The sequence below is a fragment of the Theropithecus gelada genome, chromosome 8 (assembly GCF_003255815.1).
Source record: "Theropithecus gelada isolate Dixy chromosome 8, Tgel_1.0, whole genome shotgun sequence".
In the NCBI taxonomy this organism is placed as follows: domain Eukaryota; kingdom Metazoa; phylum Chordata; class Mammalia; order Primates; family Cercopithecidae; genus Theropithecus; species Theropithecus gelada.
The window spans coordinates 93,739,564-93,757,947 of NC_037676.1; the positions used below are offsets into that span (position 1 = coordinate 93,739,564).

An 18,384-nucleotide genomic window follows, 5' to 3' on the forward strand; every position below is an offset into this window, starting at 1 on the left:
TAATGCTGAATGACTGAGAACATGTTAATATTTTACATGAAGCCAAATATCTGATGTCAGTTAAATGCCAGCTCTTAACTCTTTTGTGTGTGATCTATATGTGTGCTTATTTGCTTCTGGGGTTTGAGGAGGGCCCCAAAGTTGGGGAACCCATGGTTCCCTGACTGCTGTTAATGATGAATCTGCATATAAATAATGAGTTAAACATCTCTGCCCCTCGAAGTGTCAGGGATGAAGCCGGAAGAGTCATTCTCTTTAGCAGTGTTCTTATGTAGGAAGGTGCAAACCCTGAGTTTGATGAAAGAATCAAGGGTACAGAAATTTTGTAGATGCAAATAAATATATAGCATTAGCACTGACTACCCTCCTACCTATACCTTTCCTCTCCCTAGCCATTAAGATAGTTTTATAAAACATCATTGAGTATATTGGGGGTCATATTTTCATGTTAGTATATTATAGGTGACCCTGAATTTTGTTCATATTTTTTCTCATTACTGTAGATTTATGCATATGTTTTTGAAAACATCAAGTCTGTGCGACTGGAAGCATTGCTTTTATCCTTGCTGAGCATCGTGGTCCTTGTTCTTGTTAAAGAGCTGAATGAACAGTTTAAAAGGAAAATTAAAGTTGTTCTTCCTGTCGATTTAGTTTTGGTAAGTATAAAATGAACATTTAGTTTTTCGCCACACAAAGCTTGACAGTTCTTGGGGAGATCTGCAGATGCTTACTATATTGTCTACAGTAACCCTCAGCTACTTCTGTCTCTCATTAAAGCAGGGCTAATTTGCGTGGCTATACAGTAATGTAAGAACAGGAAACATTTTGAGTCAATAATTTTAAAAAGAAAGCACACATGTTTTTAATTTATACAACATTTCTCGTATGCTTATAATTTTTTATATAAATAAGAAAACGTATAGCTTAAAATCTTAAATAAGGAGGTACTTATAAGGGTGAGACTCAAAATATCTCTGGCATGTTCTTCTGTAAATTAATAAAATATGGTATCATTTCCTATTTATATGGCACCTATGAAATATATATAGAAATATTATCAATTGATAAATGTTCATTCATGATTGAAAGGTTTTTGTTACTTACCTAATTTTGCTTCATTGAAAGGATGCTCATGATTTTCATTGGCCAAAGCTGGTTCTCTAAAATATGTTTTTGTTGTACCAGGAAAAGCAATACAATACATTTTGCTCCTAAGGCTTGTGGCATTAGAAAATATATTCTGAAATTTCAAGACCCTCTAATGGGAACTCTTAACTATACAAAGAATTAAGTTGAAAATAAAATCTTAACATATAACCACAGTCTACTAATTTACTATCAGTTGGCTTTAGTATTTTAATGATCTTTGAGTTATACATGTATATGATAAATGTTGTCTAAATGACATTATCTATTAAAATATTCCTTCTAATTGTTGAAATTATGTAGGTTTATGTATAATTATAAGGCTAGCACATTGGAAATTAACTCTGAAGGCTATGACTCATTTCTATACAACTAATACAAAAGGCTTCTCTCCATAACTAGGCCATGTATTATCCTATACTCTTGATAATTTGTTGAGAACTATATAACATATGTGATTTATATAATATATAGTGTGTGTATTTCAAATAAGTCATAAAAATAGAGTATTATGATTATTAGTTTTCACAGCAACAACTGTGAAACATACCATCTTATCTCGAAGTCCTGTAGATATTAAGAAATGCTTATTATATCTTGGGAAGCTATATTGCATAAGTGTCATAAAACCAAAAATTGAAAATAACCTTAGGGAGGAAGGCTGTTAAGCTGGTAGTAAAACATTTGCTTATTCTCTGCAAAACCAGTTACAATTATTCTTACAATAAGATTAAAGGTATTCCTTATATACGTGTTATCCCTAACATTTCTAAGACCCAAGGCAAAAGTACCAATGCAAGCCCCAATACTTGTAAGTTATAGATCAAAATGTTAAATATAACAGATTCTGTTTTCTTAGGTTGACAAATATCCCTTAGTGATGACTTTGAAAGCCGGGTTAGAACAGAGAATTTTCCTAGTCATTTATGTTCTGCCAGTATGGGGCAGAGTGGGGAGACCCAGCCTCTTGGTCTGCTCCCTCTCTTCACTTTCCAGCTCTATCCCACCTGCCAGGGGATTCATATGTATATGTGTGGACACCTCTGTCCTCACGTCCAGGCTCCAAACACATCGCCACTCCATCACCACTATGACTATCTCTTTGCCAACTTTCTTGAGCTACCCTGGGAGGATGGACTTCCAGAAGGTGCCCTGCAAGCAGGCAGAAGGCCATTTGGGCAAGGAATGATAGATTCTTGAGTATCCAGATTGTGGTTCAGAAAGAAGGGTACAGGTTTGAGTTGGGCACAAACTCCCTACTCCCACAGAGCTCTCTTCTTGTGGGAAAGTCTACAGTTGGAAGAAGTCAGATTAGAACCCTCGGAAGCAGGGGTCCCCAACTTCCAGGCCATGGACTGGTACCAGTTCATGGACTGTTAGGAACGTGGCCACACAGCAGAAGAACATGACTGCCTGTGCTCCGCCTCCTGTCAGATCAGTGGCAGCATTAGATTCTCAGAGGAACACAAACCCTGTTGTGAACTGTGCATGTGAGAGATCTAGGCTGCGTGCTCCTTATGAGAACCTAGTGCCTGATAATCTGAGGTGGGAACAGCTTCATCATCCCCAAACCATCTTCCACCTCCTCTCCCAACCCTGTTCATGAAGAAATTGTCTTGCACAAAAAGGATGGGGACTGCTGCTCTAAAGCACTAGTCACACCTGGGGTGCAATCCCCTCTTGCCCAGGTCTAAGGGCAGTACTGGCCTTATACACACATATTGAATTAATATTGAAGAAGGACCAATTACTCAACTGATAAGGAAAGTTTAATTTTGGTAAAGAAATACAGCGAGGAATAAAACACTATCTGAAAGGCTAATTCAGTGAGTTAGAGCACTTAATTTTAATATTAATTATGTATCAAACATCCTGTATACTTCAATTTTCAGTAAGAATCCAGTATCTTGTAGCTATGGCATATTTTCTTTACAACTCACATTATTTTCTGACCTAGAATAGATGTTTCATGATGATTATGAGCAATTATAATTTATTAATTGGCATAGGAATTTTTAAATATGTTAATACGTCTGATTCTAAACTAATAGCCTGAATCTTTAGCTACTACTAGCTTCTTTAGAAAATGCTACTATTGTATCACAATATTTATAAAGTTTAACATATCACCTTTATGGTTTTGTTGCTTTTTATCTTTTTCTTTAAGTCTTCAGGGTGTTTTGCTTTTTAAGCCTATTTCATGTTTTAAAAACCTCTGCAAATTCAGCTAAATATCATCACAGAGAACAGAACAACAGGAATAGGGGAAAAACCTACAAAATTATATTATTGGGCATTGATTATTAGATATTCGTTATTTTGCTAGTGTGAATTTGTTATACTTTTTTCTGGCCATGTATATTGTAAATTTGTACTTTAAGTGAATTATTGATATGTCTCTTTTACAAGACGAATTACTACAAACTGATACCATAATCGTGAAATTTTTAATATCTATTAAAATTATCAGAAAAATGAAAATCGATGGAAAACAGTAGACTGCAGTGGCTGGTGAACTGGGTTCTGATATGCATATTAAAGATGATTATGGGTATAGGCAGGGAACATATAACCTTGCTTAGCATATGTCAGTAACAGAAGGATAGGGTATCTGAAGCTCCATAGGGGTCATTTAAAAAGCATTGAGCCCAGCAGGCTGTGAAGCAGCATGTTTCACTATAAGAAATCATAAAAGCTAAAAATTTAAAAATATTAAAGGAGACTGTAAATCATCATTGATTACTAACATGGATTAGGAATGTTGATGCAATATCTCAAACTCTTGAAAGGCTGCTGTCATGGAGAGAAAACGTGCTGTCTTACGAAGCATCCCTTCATATCATGGGAGGCAAGTATTTAGGTTGGATTGTGCTGTCTTCATGCACACACACACACACTCCTGCATCCTGTAGTTTTTACCCTTCAAAATTGGACATAATTGAGTTGACAAGGGTAAGATATTAGAATAGCCATATGATTGGGATGTCATCTAATTTGGAGACTGTCAGTGCTCTCAAAACTGAGTGACTTCTTGACTTTTAATATTTTGTTTATTTTTAAAAGTCTGTGCAACTGCTAGATTATTCTTGATGTTTATGTGACATGATAACAATGTTTACTTTTAAAAATTGAAGGTGTTTGAGAGGTCATTAATGTATATTTTTTCTTTTTGCAAATGGAACCACACAGATTATTGCTGCATCATTTGCTTGTTATTGCACCAATATGGAAAACACATACGGATTAGAAGTAGTTGGTCATATTCCACAAGGGTAATGTAGTGTTTTTTTAAAAAAATATTATTTGTTTGTTTGTTTATTTTTGATGGAGAAAGGGACAGGGAGTGGGTGGGTATGAATATTTCATTTCTTAATTCTAATTAATTCCTATTACAAAATGATAGAAATACACACTTCATGTGTCGAGAAAGAGTAACTTCCTAGACTTCACCTATTACTAAGGATGTTGATAATTTCTTTATACAGCATTACTTCAGGTAAAAGGTGTGGGAAATATTTGCAAATATATTATTAACAAAATAGAGGGCATTGACTTTGCAAATTAGTTATGATCTGGGATTTAGTCAGCACTATCTCTTCCCCACCACACATATTCTATGACTATTTTCATTTCAGTTAAATCATAGTAAAAGTAGACAAGCATCATCTGAAATAGCAAACCCTAGGCCTGGGTAGTATATAATCATGAAAGAGTGGAAGTGGAGAAGAAGGAGTAGTTCCTTAGATGGCCTTAGCCTTCCTCTCGCCACTAAGAAGGAGTTTAACAAAAGAGATGTTCACCCTAAATGAGCAAAAGGTTGTACCACATATGGGCTGAAAGAAAATGAAAATATATGAGGGAAGGAGAACAGTATCTTATGGGTTACTCCCTTTGAATGGGCTGCATTACATGTACACTGATAATTATGAATTTGGGGCAAAGTTACAATTGTTGAATCCTATAAATTTTTATCTTCCAATCCCAAATTTTGGTTTCTAATTACATGAAGATGGAGAAACAGTAGAAAAATTCTCAGGAATTAAAAAGGGAATGTTAAAAATCCTGTTTCTATCACATATAGACATAGGCTAATGTTGATTATATGAATCAAATTGAATTTTCTCGAAGATTCCTGCTTTTCTACCTTTGAAAGTCAGTTTGTTATTCCTTTTATGCCAATTTGTTGTTAATAATTAGGTTCACTCAGTCTTCATGAAACTCAGTTATTTTACTTTGAAATGATTTTGTATAGCATAATAACCTGTAATGATACAAATCAATTTGTCTTAATGGTATACTTAAGTCGGTGGGTTAAAATTAAAAAAAGTGTGCCTCTCCTCCATCACCTCTAATTTTCCTTTATTTTGAGTGACCTTTCCAGACCCTTCTGCTAAAGGAATTATAACAAGAACATGGCTTTGAACAGAAGTGGAGCTGAGATTGCATTCCAGCTCTGCCATTCACCTTGTGATGTTAGATAACTATTACCTAACCTTTCTTAAAATGTTTTATCCTCCATACAGTGGGTATAATGATGCTTGGTTTGGAGGTTGTTGGGAGAATTAAGTAAAATAGGTATTATGAAAGGGCCAAGCATTCTACTTACATACCGGGTATTAAAAATCAACATGAATTCTCTTCCAGTTTTCTTCCACTATTGCCTAAGGGATTTATTTATTTATTTATTTGGTAAGTCTCCCAAGGAATCATCAGGGAGAAATAAATAATGATAATTTGGCTCAAGTGGTTTTCAAAAAACAATTAGACAAGGGCTGGGTATTATTTGAGAAAAATATTTGAAACAGTTCTTTGAAATGGAAAAACAACTATACTCCTATATTTTGAAACAGAGGGTTAGTTAGATGGAGCCTTTATACATATTTTTCTTAATGGATGTAAGGTATAGTTAAGTGTACTGTGAAAGGATTGAGTTAAAAAACATAGTTAAGATAATGAACTCAACGGCAAATTTAGGGATTAACTCAAGAATTGTAGCTCACAGTAAACCAGTGTTTGCATACAGCCCTGTAGTATTCAAGGGAGGAAATACAGTCTTCAACACCAGCCAAATAAATTTTGGAAAGGTTCAAATGAAGGAATGCTCCAGATTTGCTTTTGTTCTGATACAGGAAATTTCTGTAGAGTCAGAATTTCTGTGGTGTAATCTGAATTCCCTGGGCGTAAATGCCAGTTAAATGCATGGAGCTGTCCCTGTGGTGTTCCTTGTAATTTTGCTTTTCTGCTAAATAATGTTGAAAACAAAGGGCTTCTAAGGGCAAGGCTGCTTGGTTTTCTCATGGGTATTTCACTTAGTCTATGTAAACTTCAGAGTCATTACCACAGTTAAATTCATTGCAAGTTGTTACAGAAATTACATGAAGTTTGATGACTTCAATATGGTCCTTCTTTCCACAGAATTCCTTCACCTAGAGCTCCCCCGATGAACATCCTCTCTGCTGTAATCACTGAAGCTTTTGGAGTGGCACTTGTAGGCTATGTGGCCTCACTGGCTCTTGCTCAAGGATCTGCCAAAAAATTCAAATATTCAATTGATGACAACCAGGTGGAGTGTGCCCCCAGCCCCTCTCCACTCCAGTTGTATCACTGCACTGTGCACTCCCAGATCCTAAAAATGTTGAACTTATGAAAAATAAAACTTTCCTAACTGTATAGCAAGAGTGGGTTGAACAAAACAAAACAAAAATATCAAAATCATTCATAGGAAGCTAAAAACCTGGCGTTGATGGTTCATAATACCTTTCATTTTTGTTAAAATAAAAGGCATCATGATGTTCTTTTTGATTTGTTTTTAGGAGAGAATCCAAACAGATTTATTATTGCATGCTAATGTTTAATAATTTTGGATTTCTAAGTACAAATAACACTAGTATTACTTTTAGTAAAAAAAAAACCTAAAGAATGTGAGGGTCTATTCTTAGAATACCAAGGGATGTAGATTACACTGATCATATTTCTGAAAATGTGTTTGCCTGTGTCCTGTTTCAAGTCCTGTCATGGTGGTTCTACAGAGCTGTGCTGGTCTACAGAGAAGTTGCAGTGTAGTAGTTTATGAATATCGAACTACCTGTGTGCAAATCTCGTTTTCACACTATGTGACCTTAATCTTCTCTGTGCGCCAATTTTCTCATCTTTACAAAAGCAGATTTATTCATTCCACAGATATATGTTGAACCTAATATATAGTAGGCACTAGTCTAGGTACAAAGGATACAATGGTGAGGAACGCAGACCATGTCTTTCTTTTACTCGAAACCTTCCAGTGACTTCCAGTCACACTCAGAGTAAGAGCCTCTCTCATGGTTTACAAGGCTCTACATAACCTGCGAATACTCTTTTCCTCTTTGGTCTCATACCCTTTTATACTCTGTGCTAGCAACACCACCTTGCTTCTCCTTGAACCCACTAGTCATGTTTCTGGCTATGGATGTTTACACTTGCTCTTCCCTTTTCTGGGAATTCTGTTCTCTCCAATACCTGCTTAGCTCCTCCATTTATTTATTTATTTTAATTTTTTCTTTTCTAGAGATAAGGCTCACTCTGTTGACCAGGCTGGAGTGAGTGGCATGATCATGGCTCACTGCGACCTCAACCTCCTGGGCTCAAGCCATTCTCCCACCTTAGCCTCCGCAGTAGTTGAGACTTCAGGCATGCCCCACCATGCCTGGCAACTTTTTTTTTTCATTTTTAAAACATAGGGCCTTGCTATGTTGCTCAGGCTGGTCTCAAACTTCCAACTTCAAGAGATCATCCTGCCTCAGCCTCCCAAAGTGCTGGGATCATAGGCATGAGCTGCCATGCTCAGCCAAATGCCTCTTTTAGGCAAGGGAAGCCAAGAATGAATAATTGGTTTAGCATTGTGAAGGTCATTTGTGAAATGATGAGAAGAAAAACCTGACTGTGGTGACTTAAAGATGGAGGAGAAATTGATGACAGAGAGCATTACAAAAAATAGTATTTCCCTATAAGGTTGTTATGAGGATTAAAAGAGTAAAGTGCTTGAGAACAATTTCTTGCTCATTGTAAGCACCCAATAAATGTTAGCTATTTGTATTGTAATTGTTAAATCCCAACTGGTGGGGAGAACAAAATCTGAATACAAACAAGCCTCATTATGTGTCAAATTGTACCTGCAGTCTCTAAAAGTTGATTATGATTAAGATATTATATATTCTCTCATTATGAATCTTGCAGGAATTTTTGGCCCATGGCCTCAGCAATATAGTGTCTTCATTTTTCTTCTGCATACCAAGTGCTGCTGCCATGGGAAGGACTGCTGGCCTGTATAGCACAGGAGCAAAGACACAGGTAACTGAATTGTTCCGCAGGGACAAAGTTCTGCTAGGCCTTTACTCCCATTCTAGGAGAGTGGGAAGAGCTAGCTTCTCTTTAAAGCCCGAAACTATTTTCAATAATTTAATTTTTTTCTAAGTTGTTTTAAGAAAGTCCTTCTCTCTCTCATCTCTTTCCTATAAATGACACTTCCGAAAGCTAAGGATTCAACAAGCAAACTAAAAAATTCTGTACAGATTGCAGCTTTGTGGTTAGCAACCTTTGAGGCCAAAGCTCCCTCTAGTGGTGCCTCTCTGTTTCTTTCTTTCTAATCTAAATGGTCAACATGACGTTTTCCCATTTTTAACTTCCTTTAAATAAATAAAATAGATTATATGAAAAAGAAATCAGTCATTGACACTGAAATTTCTGTCTATAGAGTTGTACAGGTATTTAAATGTATAATAAGATATCAGCACATATTTTAGGTTAAACAATTATTATATTTTTTAGGAACTCAAATCAATTTGACATGTATTGAGAGCCTGTGATATACCAGGCATTCTGCTGGGTACTGGTAAGATGATGATGATGATGATGATGATGATGACAATCCTAGTGATGAAGATGATGCTATTGATGATGATGGTGGCGGTGGTGGAAAAGATATTGAGTTGTGAGCCAGGCATTGGCTGTCATACTTTTGTTATAAATGAACTTGTTTAATCCTATGAAAAGTTAAACCTTTAATGATTTAGGCAACCTTAAGAAGGAGGTGTAATTATTATCCTCAGTTTCTACATGAGAATGTTGAGGAAAAGAAGGTTAAAATAACTTACCCAGGTCATAGAGGTAGTAAATGACAGAGCTGAGATTGGAACCCAGATAGATTTGCTCCAAAACTTGTGTCCTTAGCCACTATTTCTTATAAGAAAAATCATGAGTATCTTAGTGTAAAAAATTAACATTAACAGCTAACCGTTATTAAAACAATTTATGTTTAAGATAGGAATTAAATGAGAACCTTTAAAACATTATTTGTGCCATTTCACACATTCATTGGGAGTCTTCCATATTAAATACTTTTTTAGGTTGTGGAATAATTAATTTTGAAAAGTATGTGGTTTTTGACTTTGTGGGCAAGTGATCAACAGATATTAAAATATCTTTAAATCTTGTGCAAAGTCACTTCACTAGTGGTGGGGCCAGGGTACAAGCCCAGGTTCTGGAGCCCAGCGCCGAACCACTCACTGTATTTATTGAGCCTGACTCTGAAGAGAGAAACATAGTACATTCACTCTGGTAAGAAACCAGAAAGAAATAACTATAGAATCCAGCAGGCACGATAACTCACACCGGTAATCCCAACACTGGGATTAAATTAAATCTTTTAATTTAAAGATTTAAATTAAAATATAGCATAAAACCAACTAATAAAACTCATATCAGTGTATCATAGAGTACATGAAAGGAAGCAGTAACCAATTCTGAATGTATTGTAATTTGACAAATAATTGCCACAACTCATCAGCTAAGAAGTAAAATCCTCATTCAACCTTGGTTTATATGGCACAAGTAATCTGATGGATTTTTACACAGCTAGGATTTTCAAGCGTAGGGTCATCTTTTGTAGTGGCGTAAATGTTTTTGCAAACTATACTCTCAAATATTTGTGATCTAAATTTGAAGGTTTAATATGCAGTGAACTTAAATATTATTCCCTACTCTGATGACTCTTCTATCTGTAAAATCCTAGGTTCCTATAGCAGTTATTTTTTTTTTTTATTTTGGCAGAGTCTTGCTCTGTTGCCCAGGCTGGAGTGCAGTGGCACCACTACTGCTCACTGTAGCCTCAAACTCGTGGGCTGAAGTGATCCTTTCACCTCAGCATCCAGAGTAGCTGGAATAACAGGCATGCACCACCACACCTGCCTTTTTTTTTTTTTTTTTTTTCCAATTTTTAGTACAGATAAGGGTCTTGCTTTGTTGACCAGGCTTATTTTGAACTCCTGGCTTTGAGAAATCCTCCAACCTCAGACTCCCAGTGTTGGGATTACCGGTGTGAGTTATTGTGCCAGCTGGATTCTATAGTAATTTCTTCCTGGTTTCTTACCAGAGTGAATGTATTATGTTTCTCTCTTCATAGTCAGATTCAATAAACACAGTGAGTGGTTCGGCGTTGGGCTCCAGAGCCTGGGCTTGTACCTTGGCCCCACCACTAGTGAAGTGACTTTGCACAAGTAACTTGACCTCTCTGGCATAAGTAGACTTGGTTGTTAAAGTAGAATTACTGCAACAACTAAAGGAGTAAATAATGCTTATTTAACACAATGCTTGAGCACTAAATGTCCTTAAAATGTTAACAATGATCATTGATTTTATTATTAGTATTATTTAAAAAATAGTTAAATATGTTTAGAACCTTTTCTTAACATTTGATATTAAAACATCCTGGTATGGTCGAGACACAGTGAGACAGTTTTCTAGTCCAAGTTGCCCCTTGACTGTGCGGCAGGATCTTGAGCAAGTTAACATATTCATTTATCACGTGGGCAGAGAAGGTTGAAATAGAATCTTCGAAGTGTTTCCACTTTGAATGTGTTCCATAACTGGGGTTTCCTTAGGCATTTCCCTGCTTTTCTAATTACTATTTTAGTAATAATCAATCTATATGATTCATCTTTGTAATCTTTAATATTGTGTGTCTGAAAGAGAATAATTTGAGAAAGCTTTATACTTATTTTAAATTTGGGATTTTTTTTTTTACTTGAGTTGGGTGTACCTATGTTTGTTTAATATGGTTCGGATAAAGCAGCGCCCCTTCTCTTCTCTGTTCTGGAGGCCACACGTTTGAATGACTAGTACAACAGAATGTTTCTAAGGACTTTTTATTTAATAGGAATTTACGTTTCTGCTTGGTATTCTATTCATCAGACTTCAAAAGAAATGAAAGATATCTGACAAAACACTAGTCCAGGAAAACAAAGCTCAGTGGCAGAATATTTTCATGCTCCTCTGCTTGTTGAGATGGTCACTAATCTTTTCTACAGCTCCCATTAAATTGCACAGGGAAAGAATCTGATTTAATGTGCATACTCAAATTGAAGATGCTTTCCCATGGTAGTCATTTCAGACCTTTAACACTGCAAGTGTTAAGTTTATGTGGGTAAAACTGATAACTGACATGGTTCCGAGAAAGCACTATGCAAGCCAAGCCTTAAAAGTTTTGTTCTAAATAGACTATTTGTGAAAGCAATTTTCTATGTAACATGACTTCACAGAAGAACCCCTTAAATGGCTCTGACTCTCTTAGGGACTAGATTTATATCCCGTAAATTGACATAGATGACAAACAATCTTCAATTTTTAGGCTAATGACAACCAATCAAAGGATCAGTGATAATCATCTTACACTTGTTAATGAATTTACCAACTGACTTTTACTCAGAAACATTTCTGGTATTTCTGTAGAAATGGTATTTCTGTGCAAAGTTATCTTTACAAAATGCAAATGTGGGCATGTTATTTTTGCTTAAAGCCCTTAAAAGGCTTTGCATGGCTCTTAGAATTCAGATCATTCTGCTGTCTACCAGGCACTGAGTGCCTCCTGGCACAGCCTCCTCTTGGCCTGTTCTCCACCTCATTCTCAGACCTAGTCCTTCTCCAGCCCTTGTGGGTTCCAGTTTCTGTTCCCTTGGTTTTTGAGGCTGCCTTTCCTTTCCTCTCTATGTGAATTCCTCCCATCCTTCGTATCTCACTGCCACTCTGGGTCTGTCGTGTTCCTCTTTGTCAACGTCCTTAGTGCTATTTGACATTAAATGTTCATTAGTGTGATTATATGATTGATGTCACCCGTCTATCCTTGACTTAAAGCTACTGGAGAACACAAAACCTTGTCTGGTTTGGTTCAGTGTATCCTCAGTGGCTAGCCCAGGACCTGGCATGTGGTAGGTGTTAGATAACTACTACAGAAAAGAATGAATGAGAAATGAGAGCTTCCAATAACTGTAAGAGAAAACTACCAGTTTTGCTGACATTAGAAGAGACTGGTCAGGCTGGACAGGTTTTTTTTTAAATTACTGCTTAATATCGCACATTTACAGAAAATCCCATTTAAAACCAGGCTTAGGATCATACACTTTAGAGAAGCGTTATTGAACAGAAACATAATATGAGCTACACAGATAATTTAAATTTTCTAGTAGCCACATTTTTGAAGTACAAGAAATTGGTAATTTTTATTTTATATTTTAATATACTTAGTGGAGTCAAAATATTATCATTTTAATATTAATATTTCAAAGTTAATAATTTAAAAGTTATTAATGATATTTTAACATTGCTTTCTTCTTGGTTCAAGGCTTCAAAATCTGGTATTTTAGATTTCGGTATACCTTAATATGAACTAGCCACATTTCAAGTCCTCAACAGCCATATGTGGCTGTTTTGACAGTGAATTTAGGACAATTTTATCTAGAAGTGAGCTGATGGTAAAGACTTTCAGTGCTTTAGAAAATGAAACCAAATGTTTGAATTGGAACAAGAGTTACTGATCATTTGATACCAAGTGCCCTGGTTATTACACACAATTCTATCTTCCTTTATGAAGAAATCCTTTTTACAGTGAACCCTTTTAGATGTGACACCCAAAGCATGCATATCTAAGAAAGGCCTTTAAGAGACTAAGAAATTTGTGGCACAGATTAGACAAATAGCACAAAAAAATGCTACACTTCTTCCTTTTCTCCTTCCCTGTAAAGAACGGTTAAGTATGGGAGGCAGCTCAGTGTCCCCTGGCTTTCTTCCCTGCATGCTTCTCTTCACTTCCAACAGAGGAGATCCACTGGTGCTCTGCAGGGAGCTCGGGAGGCATAACCAGGAGGGATGAGAGACTGCGTCTGCTGCACAGGCAGCTCAGCCACGACTGAAAACAACAGCTGGCATGTTTTTCTGCAACACTGAGATTGTCTCCGCATTCTAATTCACCAAACTGTATTCCTTTATTCTTTCAAAATTTGGCTAATTGCTTTCATCTCCTTTAAAACCTTCTTAATCTAGCTTTAGTTATGCAATGTCATCTCTCTGTTTTTTTCTTTCTGCCCTTTCCCATTTCTTTTGCCATTCCACTACTTTCCACAAGACTACGCATGCAGCGAGTTCAAGAACTATTTACGCATTCTTTGACAACTACTTAGGAAGTAAATGACTGGTATCTCCCTCCACTCCCAACCAAATATATAGGTATGGCTAATAAAAATGCATGTGCGGTCATCTTTGTAACTAACATACAGCATATAAAATAATTGTTTGAGAACGTAATAAGAATAAAATATAGATTATTTCATTATCTTTTATGCAGAATTAACTCTTAAATATCAGTAGTTATGATTTTCAAGCAAAAATATATTTGGACATTTAGTTGGTATGACATGGAAAGAAAGAGTTAAAGAGTAAAATCCTAGCCAGTGTTTGCCCAGTGGGTAATTGTGTGAACGCTTTACTAATTGCAGTAGAAGCCAACCTGAAACTTATCAAGAAGGAGCTAGTTTTGTTTTCTTTTCTGCAATTAAAAAAGGAACAAGCTCATCTCTTTTGTTCTGGTTTTAACTTGTTTTTCAAATTTTTCTAAAGGTAGGTCAGAGCAATGCAAGAAAATATTACCTCATATGCCAAGTAAAATATACGAAGAAAGTAGATGATACTTGAAATATAGCTTAAGTGGGTTATTATGGAATCTTGAAGTTAGAGAATTCTATTTTATACACTACAAATATCTGATCTTAATTTGAGCTCTTTTTGAATTTACTGAGTTGGCCAATTATGGAATGATGGCTTTCATTGCATAATCTCAAAGATATTTTTACAAATCCAAATATCAGTGTCCTGGCTTCTTCTTTATGAAGAGAATGAATACCAGTATTTTGAGAGCTTTGAGGGCAGACACTATAATATTATTAATTTCCATGACTGGAGAGTATATACGCTGCACAGAGCTGGTAAGAGTTTCTTGTCTGATTAGATGAACTTATCTTTTGACCAAGGGCATCAACAATGATAAGGCAAGTGCATTAAGGGAGCTAACATAATCCATTTGCTTATGGTCTATTTCATTACATGACTTACCATTAAAGGTAAACAAAGTCTTTTTCACCCATAGTTTGTCACTCTTTGCCAAATAAGATCCATTTAACTCTTGACTTATTTTGATTACAAGACTGAAATTGTAGTTCAATTGTTGTTGATGAACATACAAAGCACCATGTAAATAAAAGATAAATATTATTAGAGAAAAGCCTAAATGTAGTTGTGATTTACTGTTTTAAAATAGAATTATTTGGTTAGGTTGTAATTTCTATAACAGCTTTAGTGTATTATAATAAATTTGGGAATCTTAAAATATATTTGGTGTTCTTGGATCCCAATTCAGTACATATTTCATATTACCTTCATGCTTTCGAACTCCCTAGCTCTATGACCTTGGCATAATGACCTTGCCTCTCTGTGTCTCAGATCCTTCCAAGTAGTTGCAACTGCAACTGTCCAAAGTTCATTCCATCTCCTAAGATTTAGGGCTTTGCTGTCAGGTACATTGTAAAGATATGAGTGAAGAGTCCCACAAAAAGGGTACATGCCATTGTCTTTTGTCTTACAATAAATCTTAGCTGTATTTTTTTCTTTTCACGTAAACATGGATTTACTGGATCACTGACTGAGCTCTCTGACTGGATCCTGTGAGCTGCACTCTGACACCTACCTGTTTGCAGTCTAGTAGAATGACAGGCATCATATTTTATTGTTTAAAAATTCTTACATAAAATCACCAATTACTCCTAAATGATCAGTGTAGTGACAATTTGGTGTACTATAACTTCTTTTATGAGCAATCATTAGTTCCCCTACTGATTTAATTCCCAGGTAAGAATTGTTTTTCCCCTTTGTATGCTGAAGAGTGTTTGTGATGAGTTACACAAACTATAGAAGAGAGAACTCCCTCAGCCTCTCCCAACAGGGAAAGGCCCTGAACGACTGCTTGCTTAGCAGAATAATTACAGCTACTGCCACTCCACTCTCCCTCTTCCCATATATACACCTTTTAAGAGTACCAGGTTAGGACAAGTGCTGGTGCTGGACTGACCCTGGGTGTGGACATATGCATGTAAGCAATTGTTAGAGATCTCTTCCCAGGTTTCTTTCTTTTTTTTTTTTTAATTACTAAAAATAAGGTTTATGGAGGTATAATTTAGATATAGTAAAATTTATCCTTTTAAGGTATATAGTTCACTTTTTTGAAAAAAAATTGCTGTATAACAAGTAAAATCAAGATATGGAATATTTCTATCACCGTAAAAAGTTTTCTCATACTCCTTTGTAGTTAATTCTTTGCCTTTACCTTCAGCCTCTAGCATCCTATAATTTATCTTTTTTTAGGATGTCATATATATGAAATCTTATAGTATGTAGTCTTTGTGTTTAGGTTCTTTCATTAGCTCAATGATTTTGAATTTCATCCATATTTTTTTAATTGCTGAGTTGTATTGTATAGATGTACTGCAATTTATTCACCAATTGGTTGATATTTTAGTTATTTATGATTTTGGTGTTTATGAATAAAAGTTCTATAAATACATATTTAGGTTTCACGTGGACATGTTTCATTTCTCTTAGCCAGTCCTGAGTCATAAGGTAAGTGTATGTGTAAGTTTATAAGACACTGCCAAACTGTTTCAGAGTAACTGTACCATATTGCCTTCCCACTAGCAATGCCTGAGAATTCCAGTTGCTCTGAGTTTTTGCCAGCCTTTGATATTGATTGTTTGTTTATATATTTATTTTTAATTCAAGCAATTCTACTAGGTCCAAATTCCCTTTGATATCTCCATAATGATGTTCTAGGCATCTTCGTGACCCTGTGAAAGCCTTCTTTTCTCTTGTTAGGAAGGCAGTTTGGCCAAATGTTTTATTAAGTCCTGAACATTTGCTTCTGTGAAATCAAGTTCTTCATCAAGTGGAATATGGCTGTAGGAGTCAGGTGAATTGAATTGCCTTTTGTCAGCAGGCTGGCTGGTTAGAACATGATACTAATGGCCTTTCAGGCTTAGTAAAATGAAGCCTGTTCCACTGCCAGAGATCACTCCCATATCCCATATAACTACTTCACAACTGGAGCCTTTACTAACAAAGAACTCCAAATAAGAGGGTAAATGCTTCAGTAGAAATTATCAGCACAGAAGTACCCTAAGCCACATATTCAGTTATTGCCCAAACAACCTCCTACAAAATAAGGAGGGGAGTCAGGCTAAACACCAACAGGCTAAAGAACTTTTAATTGAAATGTCACTTTCACTATTAAACAAAAAAGCCATCGCTGTGATGTGTGATAAAAGTTGATGGTGTCCTATTTCTTTGTGTGAAATTGCTTTTCTCTCATCACTGACTTAATTTGATTGCACCAGTTTGTCAGCTGTCACATTTAACTTCCCTCAGCTGCAAAATATAGATAATGACAGTCTAAGCAATTTAACAGTTATGTGCCAACATTTTGTTTCTTCTAATCAAGATAAACTAAGAATTGTCCCCCCACCCCATAACTTTGACATAATAAAAAAGTTCAAGGTTTTCTTTTTCCTTTTTGTCTGTCTTGTATTTTACAGGTGGCTTGTCTAATATCTTGCATTTTCGTCCTTATAGTCATCTATGCAATAGGACCTTTGCTCTACTGGCTGCCCATGGTATGGTAGTGCTTTTTCACTATCTACTTTTTAGTACGGTAGTGCTTTTTCACTATCTACTTTTTAATTTAACTTTTCATGAGAATCACTATATATAAAATTTCTTGGAAGTATAACCTCAACAATCATAAATCTAGAAACCATGTTACAGAAGTAAAGTCTGAATGAGGGAGGTATGGAAAGCTACCACATTTGAGGCAGGCATGGGAGGGGGTACTGTGGCTGTTTTTTTTTAAGTTTTTGGCTCTCACATAAGAATGGCATTGTGGAAATAGATTCATTCCGTGCTCATCTGGAGGGTGAAATTAGGCATAGTCGGTTATAAGAAGTATAAATTTTACTAAAACTTTGTTAGAAAAACATATGTGCTAGGGCAAGGAAATAGGAAACAAAATACAGCTTCCCGCTGTTGATATGTCTGTTATACAAAGTAACTCAGAACATTAGTGCCAGTGCTTCACCTTCTTCTTCATAAGGCTGAGGCACCAAAGGAATGCAAAACACTGGGCTTATGAGAGCCAGTCTCCATCCTTTGTTATTCTAATTTTTCACATGTGTAGTGAGAATAAACCATTTCCATGGGAGGATCTTCCAATAATCAAGTTTGCTTTTCAAGAGAGTTATAAATATCTTCAGGTGAAGTCAGATAATTGACATTTAAGGCAATTATAAGAAAATATATGATGTACATATTTAATTTCATGCAACAAATACATTTCAAACAAATGACCATGAATATGTATAGTTAAGAGGGCATTGAGCTTCATGACATTCACCCTTACAATTTACTTATTTTCTTTTTGTTCTTATTGTTTAGAATTATACAAATATTACCTTATGAATTTCTAGAATATATATTATTTTCTTAAAGTACAATAATAGGTTAGTTTTAAACAAAACAAACATTGCTTTTGTCTTCTAATTGTTGATTGCTTTTCTCTATTAAGTACTTTAAAAACAAAACAATAAAATACCTTGGCCCTTCTAAATTTACGTTACAATTTTTATGTTGCTTCATCTTCAACTTACATTTTATTTCTAGTGTGTCCTTGCAAGCATTATTGTTGTGGGACTGAAGGGAATGCTAATACAGTTCCGAGATTTAAAAAAATATTGGAATGTGGATAAAATCGATTGGGTAAGTAGAAATTTGACCTAAAACTATCCCTTTTCTGCTTAAACTTATGTTACCAAATACACACTAATAATTTTATTTGCA

The 18,384-nt window shown here is 35.6% G+C and overlaps 1 protein-coding gene across 4 annotated transcripts in view; it reads left to right on the plus strand.

Annotated features, from left to right (window-relative positions):
* Nucleotides 1-18,384, plus strand: part of SLC26A7 (solute carrier family 26 member 7) — a 204,774-nt gene that overhangs the window by 134,720 nt on the left and 51,670 nt on the right. For 3 of the 4 annotated variants that reach the window (XM_025394155.1, XM_025394153.1, XM_025394154.1), the window contains 6 exons: nucleotides 504-656; nucleotides 4,336-4,418; nucleotides 6,562-6,709; nucleotides 8,359-8,472; nucleotides 17,088-17,165; nucleotides 18,208-18,303. In XM_025394155.1, coding sequence (XP_025249940.1) covers nucleotides 504-656; nucleotides 4,336-4,418; nucleotides 6,562-6,709; nucleotides 8,359-8,472; nucleotides 17,088-17,165; nucleotides 18,208-18,303 — 672 coding nt within the window. The remainder of the gene's footprint in view (nucleotides 1-503; nucleotides 657-4,335; nucleotides 4,419-6,561; nucleotides 6,710-8,358; nucleotides 8,473-17,087; nucleotides 17,166-18,207; nucleotides 18,304-18,384) is intronic. The other variant, XM_025394157.1, reaches the window with a different exon arrangement.